The 19441-nt window shown below is 44.0% G+C and overlaps 1 protein-coding gene across 2 annotated transcripts in view; it reads left to right on the top strand.

Annotated features, from left to right (window-relative positions):
- Positions 1–15670, top strand: part of ADGRD1 (adhesion G protein-coupled receptor D1) — a 208681-nt gene extending 193011 nt beyond the window's left edge. For both annotated transcript variants that reach the window (XM_087880177.1, XM_087880176.1), the window contains 4 exons: positions 5640–5766; positions 7218–7259; positions 11736–11828; positions 14177–15670. In XM_087880177.1, the coding sequence (XP_087736303.1) occupies positions 5640–5766; positions 7218–7259; positions 11736–11828; positions 14177–14272 (358 nt within the window). In that variant the 3' untranslated portion in view covers positions 14273–15670. The remainder of the gene's footprint in view (positions 1–5639; positions 5767–7217; positions 7260–11735; positions 11829–14176) is intronic.
- The last annotated feature ends 3771 nt before the right edge of the window (positions 15671–19441 follow it).

The following is a 19441-nucleotide window of genomic DNA, read 5'->3' as shown; positions in this document are numbered from 1 at the left end:
ATCGTTTGTGTCAGTCAGTTAAAGAGGGTGCTTTTCAGGGAGCTGATGAGTAATTGCACCCCGTGTATAAAAAAAAGAGGGATGGGTGATTTAAAGCCAGTTAATATCCTTGTCCCCACTGTAAAATGACTCCATTAGAGAAGCGGTACTGATTACTTCCCTACTTTGAACTGAATATATCAATATGCCTTCCATGGGTGTCAGACTGTTGATCAAAAACCATCATGGCTAATCCTTCAAAAATCCAATGAGTCCGGGATAAAATGAAAGGATGATCTAGAAAGCTAGCTAAAGTTTTCTAGTTCTCCGGGATAGGAGCAAATGATGATCTAGACCAGTGATGGTTAACCCTTTCTGGACCGAGTGCCAAAAGCGTGTTTGCGCCCGAACCCCTGAAATGCAATGCATGCATGGCCCCCGTGCATGTGCTCCACCCCATGTATGCACGCACACCCCACACACATGCCACGCCCCACATATGCATACCCCCACATGTCCTGCCCCTGCGCATGCGCGCATGCCCCCCACACATGCCCCCCTATGCATGTGCATGGCTCCCCTGCATGCGCCTCACCCTTCCGCATCTGTCCCACTCTCCGCACGCATCTCACCCCCTGTGCATACACTCACAGCCCCACATGCACCCCCCGCGCATGCATGGCAGAGACCCAAAGACCAGCTGGGTAGCGGAAGGCTCCCACATATGCACCGCGGAGTTGAACTGGGGCAACGGCTTGTGTGCCATCAGAGAGAGAGCTGCGTGCCACCTCTGGCATGCTTTCCATAGGTTCGCCATCACGGATCTAGAGAGTTATTTGAAATCTTCCATTTCCCAGGATAAGAGCAGAGACTGATCTAAAAAGTTATGTAAAGATTTCCAGTTCTCCAGGATAAGCGCAAACGATGATTCTAGACAGATTTGAAATCTTCTAGTTCTCCAGGATAAGAGCAGAGGGTGATCTAGAAAGCTATCTAGTCTTTCAGTTCCCCAGGGTAAAGGAAGCAGAAACTGATCGAAAAAGTTATGTAAAGGTTTCCAGTTCTCCAGGATAAGAGCAAACCACGATTCTAGACAGATTTGAAATCTTCTAGTTCTCCAGGATAAGAGCAAAGGATGGTCTAGAAAGCTATCTAGTCTTTCAGTTCCCCAGGGTAAAGGAAGCAGAAACTGATCTAAAAAGTTATGTAAAGATTTCCAGTTCTCCAGGATAAGAGCAAACGATGATTCTAGACAGATTTGAAATCTTCTAGTTCTCCAGGATAAGAGCAGAGGGTGATCTAGAAAGCTATCTAGTCTTTCAGTTCCCCAGGGTAAAGGAAGCAGAAACTGATCTAAAAAGTTATGTAAAGATTTCCAGTTCTCCAGGATAAGAGCAAACCACGATTCTAGACAGATTTGAAATCTTCTAGTTCTCCAGGATAAGAGCAAAGGATGGTCTAGAAAGCTATCTAGTCTTTCAGTCCCCCAGGGTAAAGGAAGCAGAAACTGATCTAAAAAGTTATGTAAAGATTTCCAGTTCTCCAGGATAAGAGCAAACGATGATTCTAGACAGATTTGAAATCTTCTAGTTCTCCAGGATAAGAGCAGAGGGTGATCTAGAAAGCTATCTAGTCTTTCAGTTCCCCAGGGTAAAGGAAGCAGAAACTGATCTAAAAAGTTATGTAAAGACTTCCAGTTCTCCAGGATAAGAGCAAACAACGATCTAGACACTTATTTGAAATCTAGTTCATCAGGCTAAGAGTAGAGGGTAATCTAGAAAGTTATCTGAAGTCTGCTGATTCTGGGTGAGGTATAACTTTCAAAGAGGTGGGCCAGGTGACCTCTCAATTGATGATTCTTCTTAAAATTTTCAGATCTCAGTTAAAATGCAAAGAGGATATCTCTAGCTTTTTTAAGAACAGGAATGGACCATGTGTGATGATCCAGATGCAAGGGATCCAGAAGACATCTTTTATGATCGATGGCCATAGTTGTGAAAGTCAACAGGACAACCTTTGGAACTCTTTATCTCATGATAGATTGATTTATTTTGGGGTCTTTGAGCTAGTCTTGGCAACTGTCTGGACAAGTCCCTGTAGTATCTTTGGCAGGATTTTGGAAGAGGTTGACTTGACTTTTTCTTTCTTGGGCTGATGGACATAAGGTCAGCCAGCTGGCTTTGTTCCTAAAGCAAGACTAGAACTCACAGTCTCCCGGTTTCTAGCCTGCTGCTTCAACGTCTACACCAAACTGGCTCTTTCTCATGGTAAAACATACAATCCCAATCCTTGAGGGATCTTACACAGCCTCCAATGCTTAAGTAGCATGGTCAATGCTCATTCTGGCTGTGAGCTCTGGGATGTGTTATATTCCTCTGGAAAGTTGTCAAGGTTCCAAGTAATACATCCATAGCAAACAGAACTCCCTGGCAGGTAGATTTCTGAAAGAATAGTTTCATTGGATATATCATATTGGCACAGTTCTGGTGAAAACCGACTCAGAAGGAGAAGGAGAAGGAGAAGGAGAAGGAGAAGGAGAAGGAGAAGGAGAAGGAGAAGGAGAAGGAGAAGGAGAGAAAGGTCTCTTGCTTGAGCAGGGGGTTGGACTAGAAGACCTCCAAGGTCCCTTCCAACTTTGTTATTTTGTTATTCAGAGGAGGAGGAGGAGGATGTCAGGATTCCAAGTAATACACCCACAGCAAACAGAACTCCGAGGCAGGTAGATTCCTCAAAGAACAGTTCTATTTGAATATATCATATTGGCACAGTTCTGGTGAAAACCGACTCTGAATATTCCTGCGGTTTTCCACTTCCCCAAACAATCAGTCACATGGTCCAATTGAATTGCCATCCGGTTGCCTGTTAACGTCACTCCTCCTGTCTTCGGCCACCCGTGGGAATGACCTTGGTTCCCAGGAGAAAGTATTTTGTTTTGGCTACAAAACCCCAGCTATCTCCATTCCCCGCCTCCCTATCCCTCAGGTCCACTGTGGCAACACTGAAGCTTCCAAGATGGCCTCAGTCAGGTCAGCTTCAGGGTTGATAAAAGTATTCTCGAAAAATATTCAAGAGCAAACGTTGTTCTTGGCTTAGACGAACCCTCTACGGACAGCAGGGCTGCGGATGAGGAGGTCATCTAGGACACCCTTCTTCACAATCTCTTCAATAGACCCAGTGGGATATCTTGAGGAGAAGCATCAACATTATTGGATTAGATACCTTGCCGCAAGGAGCACTGGCATTATTGGATTAGATACAGATGAGGAAACAGATTTTGTGTGTTACAGAAACAGCTGTGCATCTTGGCACATCACTTCAGCTTGTTTTCCTATGAGAAGCCCAAGGAGAATCTCCCTTGGGTTGAGGTTGACTTTGAAGTAGCACAAGAACATGTTGTTTACTTGGCTGAGGCATGACCATGGCTCCCTATCTCATTCTTTAAAGGATATATTTTTCAACTTTCCGATCCACCTTACGACTCGTAGGAGTTTTGTGGTCCTGCATCTGAATGCAAAAGAATAACAGCGTTGGAAGCAGTGATGGGATTCAGCCGGTTTGGGCTGGTTCATGCAAACCGGTAGTTAAATTGCTGGCTGGCTCCACCCCTCCCTGCCCTGCCCCTTCCAGGAGTCTCCCCCCCCGGCACCCAATTTTGGCTCCCAAGTAAGTGCAGGGAGGCCTCTTAGGCCCAAAACGGGATGTGTGGGGTATCTGACTCCCCTGCGGACTGGTTTTACTCCCAGGAGGCTTCAGGGAGGCCTCCTAGGCCCAAAACAGGGGCACGGGGGAGGGCTGCACATTCCCCCTCCCACCGCGGTCAGTTTTATCTCCCGGGGGGGAGCAGGAGGCCAAGTGCTGCCTGTCACATTCCCTGGCCACACCCACCATGGCCACGCCCACCCAGCTGGTCATTAGGGCAGAGAACCTATTGTTAAATTATTTGAATCCCACCACTGGCTGGAAGGAATCTTGGAGGTCTTCTATGACCCACGATTGTTGTGCCGAATCTGCTCCGAATCATATGGTGAGGTATGTGGCTGATACGGCAGTGGTGGGATTTATACCGGATGACAATGAAGATGCTTATACTAGGGAAGAGGTGAAGCGTCTGGTGGACTGGCGCAATAAAAATAACCTGATTCTAAATGTGAATAAAACAAAGGAGATCATTGCAGAGTTTAGAAAGAGCCGGCATAGTCATACTCCACTCAGTATCAAGGGTGCAACTGTAGAGGCAGTCAACCGTATTAAGTATCTGGAGCTGCAGATAACTAACAATCTGAACTGGTCTCTCCATGCATATTGGAGGTGGTGAGCCTTTGAGAGCTGCATGCAATGAAATTTCATTTTACTGTATGCCGATTAGTGTACATTCAAAGTGACAAAAAAGTTATTATTCTATTCTATTCTATTCTATTCTATTCTATTCTATTCTATTCTATTCTATTCTATTCTATTCTATTCTATTCTATTCTATTCTATTCTATTCCATATGTTCTGTTCTGTTCCATTCTTTTCCATTCCATTCTATTCCATTCTCCTTCCTTTTTCTTTGATTCTACTTGTCTCATTCTCCTTCTTCTCTTTTTCCTTTGTCCTTCTCCTTCTCCTTCTCCTTTTCCTCTCTGCAAACCCTACTTCCTTCTAGCACTGATGATGATACCTAGTTTGGTAATGAAATGTCTACCAGAAAACCACCAATCTCAAAGAGCACTAAGGACCTTATAATCTTTCTCCTTCTCCTTCTCCTTCTCCTTCTCCTTCTCCTTCTCCTTCTCCTTCTCCTTCTCCTTCTCCTTCTCCTTCTCCCTCTCCCTTCCCTTCCCTTCCCTTCCCTTCCCTTCCCTTCCCTTCCCTTCTCTCCTCTCCTCTCCCCTCCCCTCCCCTCCCCTCCCCTCCCCTCCCATCCCATCCCATCCCATCCCATCCCATCCCATTCTATGAGATTCTCTACCTTTCAGGCACCAGGGACCGGTTATATGGAGAGAGGTTTCTCCACAGACTGGTTTTGTGTTCTGCCTACATCCTGTGGATGGGGCTTCGCTTGTTTGCACAGCCTGGTTTCTGGCACTCTGCAGACCGGTGTCGGTTCATGAACTGGGGATTGGGGACCCCTGTTCTAGTCCAACCCTTTACTCAAGCAGGAAACCAGGTAGCCTTTTCAGGATCAACCAAGGCCCTTCCCAGCTCTCCGTCCTTGGAATAGAAGGAAGGATCTTGAATTTTCATTGTGAACCACATCCATCATCGCTATTTGCTCGAAGCATTTTTCTACTCGGCGATCAATTACGCAATCTCCACCGAAACTTCCAGAAGTGTACCAACGGCTTGTTCAAATTGTGACTGCCATTCAAAGGATCTGGATTTAATTTATATGCCTGTTAAGGCCAAAGAACCTCCGTATAAATAACGCTGTGTTTTGTTCCCTTCCGATTTTACACAGAATGTTATTAGCAATCTCCTTCTGGAACCCGTTTTTCTCTTATGCACCGTACGAATCAATCAAATTATTCATCCTCGAGCCACAGTGGCTTATTACGCTCATTGCAACCCACAACATGTAGCGAATGCCACTACAATCTCTTTCCTGCGTAAAACAAAAACCTCCCTGAATATTACATATGAAAACGAGGCTCAAAATCTATTCTTTGTCTCGACAGATTGACAGCTAAAGCGGTGGCTGTTCTCCTACCTATCTTGGGAAGTTCATGGATCTTTGGCATCCTGGCAGTGAATGACAGAGCTTTGGTGTTCCAGTACATGTTTGCAATATTTAACTCATTGCAGGTATGGCCAGTTGGGTGTACACATCTCTCAAGATGCTCTAAAAGGGGTTTGTATAAGAGCCGAGGTGGCGCAGTGGTTAGAGTGCAGCACTGTAGGCTATTTCAGCTGACTGCTAGCTGCTGTTTGGCAGTTCAAATCTCACCAGCTCAAGGTTGACTCAGCCTTCCATCCTTCCGAGGTGGGTAAAATGAGAGCCCAGATTGTTGGGGGCAATAGGCTGACTCCGTAAACCACTTAGAGAGGGCTGTAAAAGCACTGTGAAGCGATATATAAGTCTTAAGTGCTATTGCTATTATTGTATTTAACACAGTAAGGTAACTTAAAAGCAATAGCCCTTAGACTTATATACCACTTTACAGTGCTTTACAGCACCTCTCTAAGCGGTTTACGGAGTCAGCCTATTGCCCCAACAATCTGGGTCCTGCTTTTTAACCCACCTCGGAAGGATGGAAGGCTGAGTCAACCTTGATCCAGTCAGGATTGAACTGCTGACAGTGGGCAAAATTAGCCTACAATACTGCATTCTAACCACTGCACCACCATGGAAGGAAAGAAGAAAGGAAGGAAGGAAGGGAGGGAGGGAGGGAGGGAGAGAAGGAGGGAGGGAGAGAAGGAGGGAGGGAGGAAGGAAGGAAGGAAAGAAGGAGGGAGGGAGACAAGGAGGGAGGGAGGGAGACAAGGAGGGAGGAAGGAAGGAAGGACGGAAGGAAGGACGGAAGGAAGGAAGGAAGGAAGGAAAGAAGGAGGGAGGGAGGGAGAGAAGGAGGGAGGAAGGAAGGAGGGAGGGAGGGAGGAAGGAAGAGAAGGAAGGAGGGAGGGAGGGAGGGAGGAAGGAAGGAAGGAAGGAAGGAAGGAAGGAAGGAAGGAAGGAAGGAAGGAAGGAAGGAAGGAAGGAAAGAGAAAAGCTAGATCATTCGAAATTGCAACAGCATTGGAAAAAGTGGCATGACCATTTTTCATAATTATGACTGTTGCACCATCCCCATGGTCACACAATCAAAATTTTTGGACACTTGGCAACTGGCTCGTATTTATGACAGTTGCAGTGTTCCGGGGTCCCGGGGTTCCCTTTTGCAACCTTTTGACAAGCAAAGTCAACGAGGAAGCCAGCTTCACTTAACAACCATGTCCCTAATTTTTAACAACGGCAGTGATTCACGCAGCAACTTTGGCATGGAAAAGTCGTAGGGACAAAATCCACTTCACCAATTTCTCACTTAACAACAGGAACGTTGGGCTCGGTTGTGTTTGTAAGTGGAGGACTCCTTGTACACAAATCTGAGTCAACAATTGTGAGCAAAGTCACAGCCCTCCAAAAACTTTTATACATTTGTTATAGAACCACAAATCTCCTTCCTTAACTGTATTAGCTCCAGATGTCCTTTCTGACTTTCTTTGCTGTTTTTCTTTCTTTTTTTTTTTTAAATAATAATTTGATTTTATCGTTTCAGGGTTTTTTCATCTTTCTGTTTCATTGCCTCCTGAACTCAGAGGTACGTTCCCATCTCCACCCCGATTCAGGGAATAAAATCTGGTTGATGCTGGAATAAGAATATTGTTATGTACCCCTTTAGCGGGGGAAAAAATACATTGATTTAAAGTTTATGCTGTAAAACAGCCCTTGTGTTAGGTGGGGAATGGGGCCATTTAATTACAAGGCTGTAGGGAAAATATATTTTCTTTTGCTACAGAACATGTATAGTTTATATAATAGTATATTTAGCCGTCATCCCCGTAATTTATGGCCTTTGCAGAGAACTAGTCAGTCAAGGACTCCAGGCGTTAAAACAAACAGCTACTGCTCATATACCAGAATATTATTATTATTATTTTTCTGGACTCTGTATCTTGGTTAAATCAAAGCTCATGGCGTAGCTACTTAGTTCATTTGAAATATTACCACCCAATTATCATCTGAAAATGCCAGAAGGGACTCCATTAATTATGTCAGGAATAACCATGTCAACTGTACTGAATTGCTGAATGGAATTTAATTTGGAGTGCATATATAAGCAAATTCAATCAAATCACGTTTTTGTCCTACCTTAAGGGCTTCTTTCTCCTGGCTGAGTTTATTTTTTTGAGAACACAATCATAGCTACATCTCGGGCAAAGGCAACTTCACGTTCCCAAGGTTGTGTAAACTTACGATTGGCAACTCAATGACCTCCAGAATATTTTCCAACCAAAACGTATCAGACAGTGGTGGGTTCCTCCCGGTTCGGTCCGGTTTGGCCGAGCCGGTAGCGGTGATGATATGACGTCACCGAACCGGTTCTCCCCCCCCGCCCCCCCCCCCACATTATTCTTATCTTTTGTTTGGTCCCACCCCCAATCTATTGCTGCCTCCTGAGTCCCAGCTGATGACTAGAGGGAAAAAAACTGTTTAAACTCTTGCCGCGGGGCTTCAAAGGGCCGCCCTACAGCTGATCAGTGTTAAAAGCAAACAAATGAGTCGGGTCGTAAGTGCAAGGACTGGTCGTAAGTGCGAGGACCTTCCAGAGCCCACCTAGTCACATGACCTCCAAGCCACACCCACAAAATAAGCCACGCCCACAGAACCAGTAGTAAAAAAATTTAGAACCCACCCCTGGTATCAGGGTTTTAAAGAAAACGTTAGGGAGTTTGAGTGCTGTTGCTGAATATGTCACAAGGTCCCCAAGATGTCTCCTTCTGGTGTAGATGCAAAGATCAGAAGAACCCATAACTATGTTCTTTCTCAAGGTGCTTTCTCAAGAAGCAACTGGACTTTGTTTTTCCTTGAAGACGTTTTTACTTCTCATCCAAGAAGCTCCTTCAGTCCTCATTCTTGGAGGAGGAGTGAGTGAGATGTCTTCAAGGAAAAACAAAGTTCAGTTGCCTTTTGAGAAAGCATCTTTGGGACAACCATGACCTGGATGACTGAGAAGCTCCATAGACAAACCCATAACTATGTTTGGGTAATTCCATAGGTAAGAAATGTGCGCCCCAGATCCCCTGCCATTGTTGAGAGTTGAAGTCAAAACATCTGAAAGACCTCAGGTTGCTATCTCCCCAAGTTAACTACATCCCAGGGAAGAACTTTGAGGGGGCTTTCCTAGTCTGGGAGGTCTTATAGCCCTATGATTCTCTTGTCTAGTTCAAGGGTCAGCAACCTGTGGCTCTGGAGCCGCATGTGGCTCTTTCAGCCCTCTGCCGTGGCTCCCTGTCACTCAAAATATGTGTCACAACCGGCAGCACATGATTTATTGAGCTTTTCAATCCCCGGTAGGCCAACCATGGCTAAATCCAAGAAAAGAAAAGTTTCAGAAGAAAACAGAATATTTAATTCAACTACATATGCTAGTTTTGTGGCCGCTGAAGAAATAGTCAGGCACGGGAAGGGTTTTGTGGCTCCCGGGGTTTTCTTTTCTGTGGGAAACGGGTCCAAATGGCTCTTTGAGTGTTTAAGGTTGCCGACTCCTGGTCTAGCTTGTGTTCTGACTTAGGCTTCCTGAGTCAGTTAAACACATGAGTAGTCCCCAAAACCTCTTTTATTGCAACAGCTGTGAATTCTGTTCATTCACAGATGAGTCCCCAATAGCTGTAAAGAGTCCTTTGGGATAAGGCTGATAATCACCCACCTTTATCTCCCTTGACACGCTGCCAAAGACCTAATTGGCAAAGGCACAGGGAGTCCAGAATCAAACAGAACTTCAGACTCTAAACTGCACAGAATTAACAACATTGCTTCCTGCAAAGGCTCACGTGCCTTTGCTCCTCTTTTAAGCCTTATGGGAGAGGCCAATCATCTCCAAGCCCTACTCCCGAGTCGTCCCTTTTGTTTTAGCTGTTCTTGCCTTCTGGCAGCTCTGTGCATGCGCGCACTGGGAACAGGCTCCCCCTGTTACTCTACCTTGCTGAGGTCCGACTCTGGAGGCTCTGGAGGCAGCACGTACCTCCCAGATGGCCCTTTCTCTGCCTCCGATGCAGAGCCCTCGTCCGAGCCTTCCCCAGACTCCAGGACTGGCCCATGTTTCTCCCCAGCCTCCTCACTGTCCGACTCTGCTGCCAGCTCTGCAGGCTGCTGGCGGACCACAACAGCTTGATGCCTTCCCCATCACACCAAAACTAGCCTTTTAAACAGCTTTTAGCCCAACATTATTCTTCTTGCCAACATGAGCTTCCTCACGGATGCCAAAGAAAGGCAATGAGAGATAAATATCCTCTTCTGATTTTTCCCTTTTCCTGGATATAGCTCATTCTTCTTCCTTTTTGATCCCTCATCCAGAAATTTCTAACCCGTCAGCCATCTCTCTGAGACCAACACAATTTCAGCCAAACATTGTTACAGAACTACCTTATCCCTTCGCAATTGGTCCTCTGAACTGTAATTTGCAATATTTCATACCAACTTCCCTCCTGGGTTCAGCTGGAGGTATCACAGCTGGAGCTACATTCAGCTGGAGATATGACGTTTTTCAAGGACAAATTCTCTGGAAGCAATCTGATCCCAAGAGTTGAGGGAGAAGTCGGTTGAATGAACCAGGGGTGCCGTTTGAGAGATCTGTGATATTTGAGTTCTGCAGAAGCATTTAGACCTAAGTGGTGGATTTCCAATTCTCCTGGGAAATGGATAGAATAGAATAGAATAGAATAGAATAGAATAGAATAGAATAGAATAGAATAGAATAGAATAGAATAGAATAGAATAGAATAGATACTGGAATAGAATAGAATAGAATAGAATAGAATAGAATAGAATAGAATAGAATAGATACTGAACTAGAATGGGCTGGACTGGACTGGACTGGACTGGACTGGACTGGACTAGAATAGAACAGAACAGAACAGAACAGAACAGAACAGAACAGAACAGAACAGAACAGAATAGATACTGGACTAGAATGGAATGGAATGGAGTGGAGTGGAGTGGGAGTGGATGGAGTGGAGTGGAGTGGAGTGGAGTGGAGTGGAGTGGAGTGGAGTGGAGTAGAGTAGAGTAGAGTAATGGAATGGAATGGAATAGAATAGAATAGAATAGAATAGAATAGAATAGAATAGAATAGAATAGAATAGAATAGAATAGAATAGAATAGAATAGATACTGGAATGGAATGGAATGGAATGGAATGGAATGGAATAGAATAGAATAGAATAGAATAGAATAGAATAGAATAGAATAGAATAGAATAGAATAGAATAGAATAGAATAGAATAGAATAGAATAGAATAGATACTGGAATGGAATGGAATGGAATGGAATGGAATGGAATAGAATAGAATAGAATAGAATAGAATAGAATAGAATAGAATAGAATAGAATAGAATAGAATAGAATAGAATAGAATAGAATAGATACTGGACTAGAATGGACTAGAATGGACTGGACTGGACTGGACTAGAATAGAATAGAATAGAATAGAATAGAATAGAATAGAATAGAATAGAATAGAATAGAATAGAATAGAATAGAATAGAATAGAATAGAATAACAGACTTGGAAGGGACCTTGGAGGTCTTCTAGTCCCCTGCTTAGATAGAAAACCCTATACCATTTGAGACAAATGATTATCCAACATAGTCTTAAAAACTTCCAGTGTTGGAGCATTCACAACTTCTGGAGGCAAGTTGTTCCAGTGATTAATTGTTCTCACTGGAAATTTCTCCTTAGTTCTTGTCCTGCCTTCAGGTGCTTTGGAGAGTAGCTTGACTCCCTCTTCTTTGTGGAAGATAAAGGTGAAGAAGAATGAACGAAGGACACCTCTTTTTAACCAAGATGGGAAACTTTCTTGGAGGATACTTCTTTTTCATTGCCTTAGTCGTGATGGTTAGTCCTTGACTTACAACCGTTTGGTTAGGCACCATTTGAAGTTACAATGGTACTGGAAAAAAAGAGTCCATGAGGAAGGGAAAACAATCTGGTGGAAAGGGAGCACATTGGGATTTCCGAGGTAGACTCAGGAGCTCACATCTTCCTAACTTGGGACATCTTTCTCTTCCCTGCCAAGGTCAGAGCTGCCTTTAAGCACAAAACAAAGGTGTGGTCGCTCACCAGCAGCTCCATCCGCAACATCAATGTGAAAGCTTTCAATTCTGATATCGTAAGTATTGCTAGAACCCCTCAGTCTTCTGTCTTCCTCTAAGGAAGAGTGGAACACCAAAAAAAACGAAATCTGAAAAGGTTCTTTCTAACCGTGTCTTCTCCAGCATATCTTCTGACCTAGACTTCCTGAGACAGTAAAAGTCCCAAAAACCCTTTTTTTATTTCGATGGCTGTGAATTAAGTTCATTCACAGCCCGTACTGAGTCACGAAGAGTTTGTAAAGAATCCGACAGAAGTCTGCCACAGTCCTTCGGGATAAGGCTGATAAGCACCCACCTTTATCTCCTTTGACACGCTGCCAAAGACCTAATTGGCAATTAGCTTTGCAAGGCCACACGCAGCACAGAGTCAAAACGGAGCTTCAGATTTTAAACTGACCAGAATGAACAAAGTTGCTTCCTGCAAAGGCTCACATGCCTTTGCTCCTCCTTTATGCCTTATGGGAGGGACCAATCATCTCCAAGCCCTACTCCCGAGTCGTCCCTTTTGTTTTAACTGTTCTTGCCTTCTGGCAGCTCCATGAATGTACGCACTGGGAACAGGCTCCCCCTGTTCCTCTACCGCACTGATGCCTGACTCTGGAAGTTCTGGAGGTAGCACATAACTCCTAGATGGCCCTGGCCCCCACTCTGCTCTGATGCAGAGCCCTCATCCGAGCCTTCCCCAGACTCCAGGACTGGCCTATGTTCCTCCCCAATCTCCTCACTGTCTGACTCTGCTGCCAGCTCCGCAGGCCACCAGCGGAACACAACAGCATGTTTTGTTCCAGACCTATGTGCTGTTTTCAAATTGTCATTATTGATGATTCAGAATAACAGAGTTGGAAGGGACCTTGGAGATCATCTACTCCATCCCCTGCTCAAGCAGGAGACTTTATACCATTCCAACACTGGAATCCAGTTGGGAACCATCCAGGCTTATTCCAATGATGCCAATGTTGATTTCCACTACATGCTGACTTTGGTAGGGTCTCCCTTGGTAGAAGGTTGCTTCCATTGTACTTATTGGGAATGTCCATGCAACATGGCAACCTAAGTCAAGTAAAGACTTAGAAACCTGTTTAGATTGGGTAGGTTGATCCTTGAATATTATATTTCTTTAAGTTCAGTGTTTTGAGCTAATCCGGCCCATTTTAGAAGTTTATGATTCAACATAATGGCCCAACCCTCCAAATGGGTGAAATCAGTAATTAAATAAACATGAACATTGTCCTCTTAACTTGGTGGACCTGAAGAGGACCTAGTGAAATTCATGGGCGAAATGGGCCATCAGGTGCTGCTACTGTAAATGGGTTGTATCGGAGATGAGCTGCTCATAGGTAGCCTCACTGAAAGACCAGTTGTTGGGATCAAATCCAAGAAGAAGGTAGTTACTTTCTTACATGTGCTTGGGAGGTCTATCATATGTTGCTGTTCTGCCCCAACTTCAGATTCCCAGAGAATGTGACACACACCAAGCTTCGCAAACACTGTTTAATCCCAAAACAAACCCCTTTCAAGAATGCAGGCTTCCCGTGCAAAGGGTCCTTATCAAAGTTATTAAGGACAAAGTCCGACAAAGGTTGGCAACCAGCCCAGAAAACCAGATTTGAGAAGTCGCTCGCTCTCCAAGATGCTCTGTAGTAATGAGACATTGTTTCTAGCAAGAAAGCACTAGCTGCGTGCGACTTAAATAGGCTAAGGGAGTGGCCAATTATCCTCAAGACCTATTCTTGAGTAGACCTCCTCCTCCTGAGTAGCCACTCCTGCCTTTTGGCAGCCCTGCGTGCTCGAGCATGAGAAGAGGCTCCTCCACTTCACTCTCTTCACTTGAAGGAGCCTCTGGAGGTTCTGAAGGCCCTGGCTGAGTCTCTGCCTCTGGCATCACATCCTCTTCGGCCTCCTCGCTGTCCGACGCGAGCGCCGGCTGCGCAGGCTGCTGGCGCGACATCACACCAGCCTCCTCATTGTCGGGATCACCCACGATCCACGCAGGCCGCTGGTGGGCCACAACAGATGCCTAAAGCTGGACTAGATGAGTTTCATCTTGAATCCAAGAGATGCATGAGAGAAAGTGTGTAGGTACTGTATATTAGCAATTTCTCAATGTTCCATCAATTAGGAGTCCTTGGTCCTCTCTGAGCTTGGTTGCTTTTTTGCAGATGTTTCATTATTCAAATTAGGTAACAACATCACTGCTAGAGAACAAACTAGGCGATATCACTTACCTAGTTTGGGTAATAAAACATCTGCAAGAAAACAACCAAACTCAGAGTGCACCAAAGACTCCTCATTTCAACCCTGATCTACAAATATTCTCCTTTATTGCTCCATCCATTATCCATCAACTCTTTCTTTCTCAATCCAGATAACTGTGACCAAGCCCGCAACAACACCAACCACACTCAACACTAATGACAAAAGCAGTCATTCTGGCAACAAGATCGACCTTTCCGCCGTCTAACATCTACCCCTGTTGGTCCTTCCTTCTGATCCCCAGGCAAACCACATCCTCAGGATCTTCGATTCATTGCCTGACTACCTATTACTCTCTGAGAATTTGTTCCCGTAGGAAGCACCTCTTTACTTCCTTCCTGCTAAACTGAGGAAGGGGGCAGAATTGCCCATTGAACTGAATCCATACTTCCAGATTTTTCTGGGCTTGGTGTGACCTCCTTTTGGCTGGGAGCTTTGGAATAGCCAAGGGACATTTTACACTGGATGGTCTTCTAAGCACTGGCAGGGATGAAGCTGAGGAAGATTTGTGGGGAAGCCCCAAAGGTCCTTTTCTAAGAAGCAACTAGACTTTCTTGAGTTTTTTGGAAGACATTTCGCTTCTCGTCCAAAAAGCTTCTTCAGCTCTGACTGAATGGTGCACTCAGATGTTGGTAGTACACTTGTCCCCACCCCCCACCCCCAAGGATAAAACACCCAAACACAAACTGAGCAATGTTGTATATGCAGTATAATGCAGTGAGCCATGTGCAGATCTGTATATTGGGGAAACAAAACAACCACTTCATAAACACATGGCATAACATAGGAGAACAAACCCATCAGGAATAGATTCAACACTTCCACCTGCATTTAAAAGACAACGGCCACTCTTTTGAAGACAGCAAAGTCCACATTCTGGACAGAGAGTACCGCTAGTTTGAAAGAGGGGTTGAAGATATCGTCTATGTCAAAATTGAACAGCCCTCTCTCAACAGACACTAACATTGAAGAGCTCTTGACCAGCTCTTTCTATACCTAGGCATTAGATAGTTGAAGAATACAAAGGAGAAGCTACACCAGGAAATACCCAACTTCAAACCCTGTATTTGAAGCGAACACTGCAGAAGCAAAGGCAATGGAAACCAAGCTCTGTTTTTTTAATCTTGGCCTGGAGACCAGCAGAAACAGTAGATGTTATATTTGAGCCTCAAGTACATCTGCTTAGTGGTTCTTCAGATCATCCTAACTAATGCTGGTGGTGATGGACACCTGCAACTTCACATCATTGCAAGAAGCTTCTATCTCACCTGGGGAAAACACTTGTACAGAACCCTCCCACCTTCCCAGATGAGACTCCATGTCTCCGCTGAGTCCTGTTTGCAGACCGATGGGAATTTTCCTTTGTTGAAAATCACAGTTGCTTCGCTGTCCGTCTTTGCCAGACAGAACAAAACTTGAATGCCAAACAGCCACATTCCTCCCCCCCCAAAGCAAAACGAAATAAATAGAAACAACCAACCAACCTCCGCAGAAATGAACAAGGCAGAAAAAAATGACTCTGAGGTATCAACCAGGCTGCAGCTGGAATTGTATGATTATCCACAGATGTCATTTTAAAAAAATTTTTATTCCTTTCTCCTGATAAGCAAACAGTTGAGTTTTTCCAGCCTGGCAGCAATGCTGTAGGCTTTTGAAAAGAAAAGCAATATTTGATTAGTTCAACTGAGGACTCCCCGCCTCCCTTTATGGATTTCACTAGTAGAGTTCCCTCACTGATCAAGTTCCAGGAACTTCCTAAATATAGTGTATTTCGGCAGTCTTAAGCACTAGAAGCTTGCTTTTTTAAAAGGGGGAAGCAAACAGGACACAAAAGAGAGGGGGTAGAGGGGGGAGAGAGAGAGAATGAGAAAGGGAGGGAGAGAGAGAATGAGAGAAAGAATGAGAGAGAGAATGAGAGAGAATGAGAGGAAGAATGAGAGAGAGAAAGAGAATGAGAGAGAGAAAGAGAGAGAGAATGAGAGAGGGAGAGAGAATAAGAGAGAATGTGAGAGGGAGAGAATGAGAGAGAGAATGAGAGAAAGTGAGAGGGAGAATGAGAGAAAGAGAGAGAGAATGAGAGAGGGAGAGAGAATAAGAGAGAATGTGAGAGGAAGAGAGAATGAGAGAGAGAATGAGAGAAAGAGAGAGAGGGGGGAGGGAGGGAGGGAGGGAAGGAGGGAGAGAGAGAGAGAGAGAGATCATTGTTGTGTGGAAGATCACAGATTTTTCATACTAATTCAAATCCTAGCTTGTCCAGATGAAGCTAGAAAGATCTTGTCTGGTGGCCTGAAGACACATTATTAAATCATTGTAGAAAATGACCCAACTTGGTTGTCTATCTAATTTGTCCTAGGATAATTGGTCTTTGTTATCCTGGCCATGAAAGGTAGGAGAAAGAGAGAGAGAGACTAAACCAAACCAGAAATTCTCCCCTTCATTTTATGGGATGGGGGTCTCCATCTCATATAACTTTATAGCCCCATAACTTCCTGTCCTCCTTTGACGTCTTGATTTGACGAAATGGTAGTCTCCATCTCAAATAACTTCATAGCCCCATAACTTCCTGTCCTCCTTTGATTTCTTGATTTGATGGAGTGGTAATCTCCATCTCAAGTAACTTCATAGCCCCATAACTTCCTGTCCTCCTTTGATTTCTTGATTTGATGGAGTGGTAATCTCCATCTCAAGTAACTTCATAGCCCCATAACTTCCTGTCCTCCTTTGATTTCTTGATTTGATGGAGTGGTAATCTCCATCTCAAGTAACTTCATAGCCCCATAACTTCCTGTCCTCCTTTGATTTCTTGATTTGATGGAGTGGTAATCTCCATCTCAAGTAACTTCATAGCCCCATAACTTCCTGTCCTCCTTTGATTTCTTGATTTGATGGAGTGGTAATCTCCATCTCAAGTAACTTCATAGCCCCATAACTTCCTGTCCTCCTTTGATTTCTTGATTTGATGGAGTGGTAATCTCCATCTCAAGTAACTTCATAGCCCCATAACTTCCTGTCCTCCTTTGATTTCTTGATTTGATGGAGTGGTAATCTCCATCTCAAGTAACTTCATAGCCCCATAACTTCCTGTCCTCCTTTGATTTCTTGATTTGATGGAGTGGTAGACTCCATGGTAGCCTCCATCTCATATAGCTCCATAGCTCCATAAATGTGCTTTCTTGATCTTCATAGAATGTAGAAGTTATCCCTTGATGTGGTCCCATCTTCAGGCTACCTACCAAATGAGGCAGCTTGTGGTCTGATTCACCTGCAGATATGAACCATGCTCAGAAATTTCATAATAACCCATTAACTCCTCTTTCTCTGTCCTTTTCCCTATGCGTGTGTTCACCATAATTTAGGAGTACATTGACACTGTCACCAGTACTAATCATAGTAGGAAGGTCTAGTTTTCTGACTACCCTTAGAACCGGGGGTGGGTGGGTGTTGCACATTCCAGCTTGAACTAATCAAGGTTAAATTGAACAAATCGTGGTTAAAATTGACGATGATTTAGATGAAACTTAACTCTGTTCTTACAACCTGCTTACAACTGAAGACTTAGCAGATGCATTCATAAAGGTAAAGGTTTCCTTGCACATTTGTGCTAGTCATTCCTGACTCTAGGGGATGGTGCTCATCTCCGTTTCAAAGCCGAAGAGCCAGCGCTGTCCGAAGACGTCTCCATGGTCATGTGGCCGGCATGACTCAATGCCAAAGGCGCACGGAACACTGTTCCCTTCCCACCAAAGGTGGTCCCTATTTTTCGACTTGCATTTTTTACCTGCTTTCGAACTGTTAGGTTGGCAGAAGCTGGGACAAGTCACGGGAGCTCACCCCGTTACTGGCACTAGGGATTCGAACCGCTGAACTGCTGACCTTTCAATCAACAAGGTCAGCGTCTTAGCCACCGGGCCACCGCATCCCTTACATACAACATGCTAAATGTAGGGCAGTTCCCATTCATGTTGAACATTTTGTGGCTTATCTTGTTGGTTACCTTAGAAATCAGTATGTTGTATAAACCCAAGAAGGTTAAGCTAAGTCCTGAAATCAGGATAATTGTGCTGACTTATAATAGTTCAATTTCCATCTCCTTCCATGCATTTAAATACCCCACTCTTAAGCATTTAAAAAAAATTTAAAAACCTTTCAAACACCAGATTGGGTTTAGAGTAAGATGACATTCTATTAAGAATCCTTCTTTCTGTACGTTTTTTTTTTTTTTTTTTAAAGAAAGCTATATTTAATCCTCTATTTTTTGTGTGTGTTGCTCGAGCTTGTTGGTATTTTGGGTTTGTGATATACAGGGTTACAAGCATGCATATATATGCATGTACATTAAATGTGAATAAGCCATAAATTTTTATTTTCAATAGTTCATCATCCTGAATGGTATATATATATATATATCTATCTATCTTTATTTTCATTGTGTTGCTGAATGCAAGTAAATGCGCTCAAGAATTTTCTTTCTTTCTTTTCTTTTTTTAAATCCCTGCCTGTAGCCTTTTTTCTAAAATCTGAATACCCCAGCATTTATTTATGGGTCTTATTTTTCCAGCTTTTTGCAATCTGTCTTCTGGAGCAGCGTGGAGATGTCAACAATATGAAAGCTTAATTGAATGAGATGTGAGTTAAAAAATAGATTAAATAGCAGCAAAATGATGACTTTGCCCGTATAAGAATAAAATGGTTAAATAGATCACCCCTCTCTCCTCCTCCTCCTCTTCTTCTTCTTCTTCTTCTTCTTCTTCTTCTTCTTCTTCTTCTTCTTCTTCTTCTTCTTTTTCTTCTTCTTCTTTTTCTTCTTCTTCTTCTTCTTCTTCTTCTTCTTCTTCTTCTTCTTCTTCTTCTTCTTCTTCTTCTTCTTCTTCTTCTTCTTCTCTGGAACAACAGTGGGGGGGGGGAATCTCTTCTAATGTAAAGTGGATATGGACTTGTTCAGATTATTTTGACATTAGAAGAATAGTAGCAATAGAGACGTGGTACCAATAGAGACGATTTGTAGGCCAAGGTTGAACGATTGGGTCCATGGTCTTCTCTGAGCTTGGTGATTTTCTTGCAGAGGTTTCATTGTGCAATTAGGTAACGGCATTAGGACTAGAAGGGAGACGACAGATTTGTGGAAAGGAGGAGGAGGAGGAGGACTGTGAGGTCCTTGGGGCTCTCTGAACTTGGTGGTTTTCTTGAAGATGTTTCATTACCCAGCTAGATAACATCATCAGGTCTAAAAGGGAGACAGAATTGTGGAAAGGAGGAGGAGGAGGAGGAGGAGGAGGAGGAGGAGGAGGAGGAGGAGGAGGAGGAGGAGGAGGAGGAGGAGGAGGAAGACTGTGGGCTCCTTGATGGTCTCTGAACTTGGTGGGTTTCTTGCAGATGT

The sequence above is a fragment of the Pantherophis guttatus genome, chromosome 17 (assembly GCF_059756535.1).
Source record: "Pantherophis guttatus breed Tessera chromosome 17, ASM5975653v1, whole genome shotgun sequence".
NCBI classification, from domain to species: domain Eukaryota; kingdom Metazoa; phylum Chordata; class Lepidosauria; order Squamata; family Colubridae; genus Pantherophis; species Pantherophis guttatus.
This window is presented reverse-complemented; position numbering and strand designations above follow the sequence as displayed.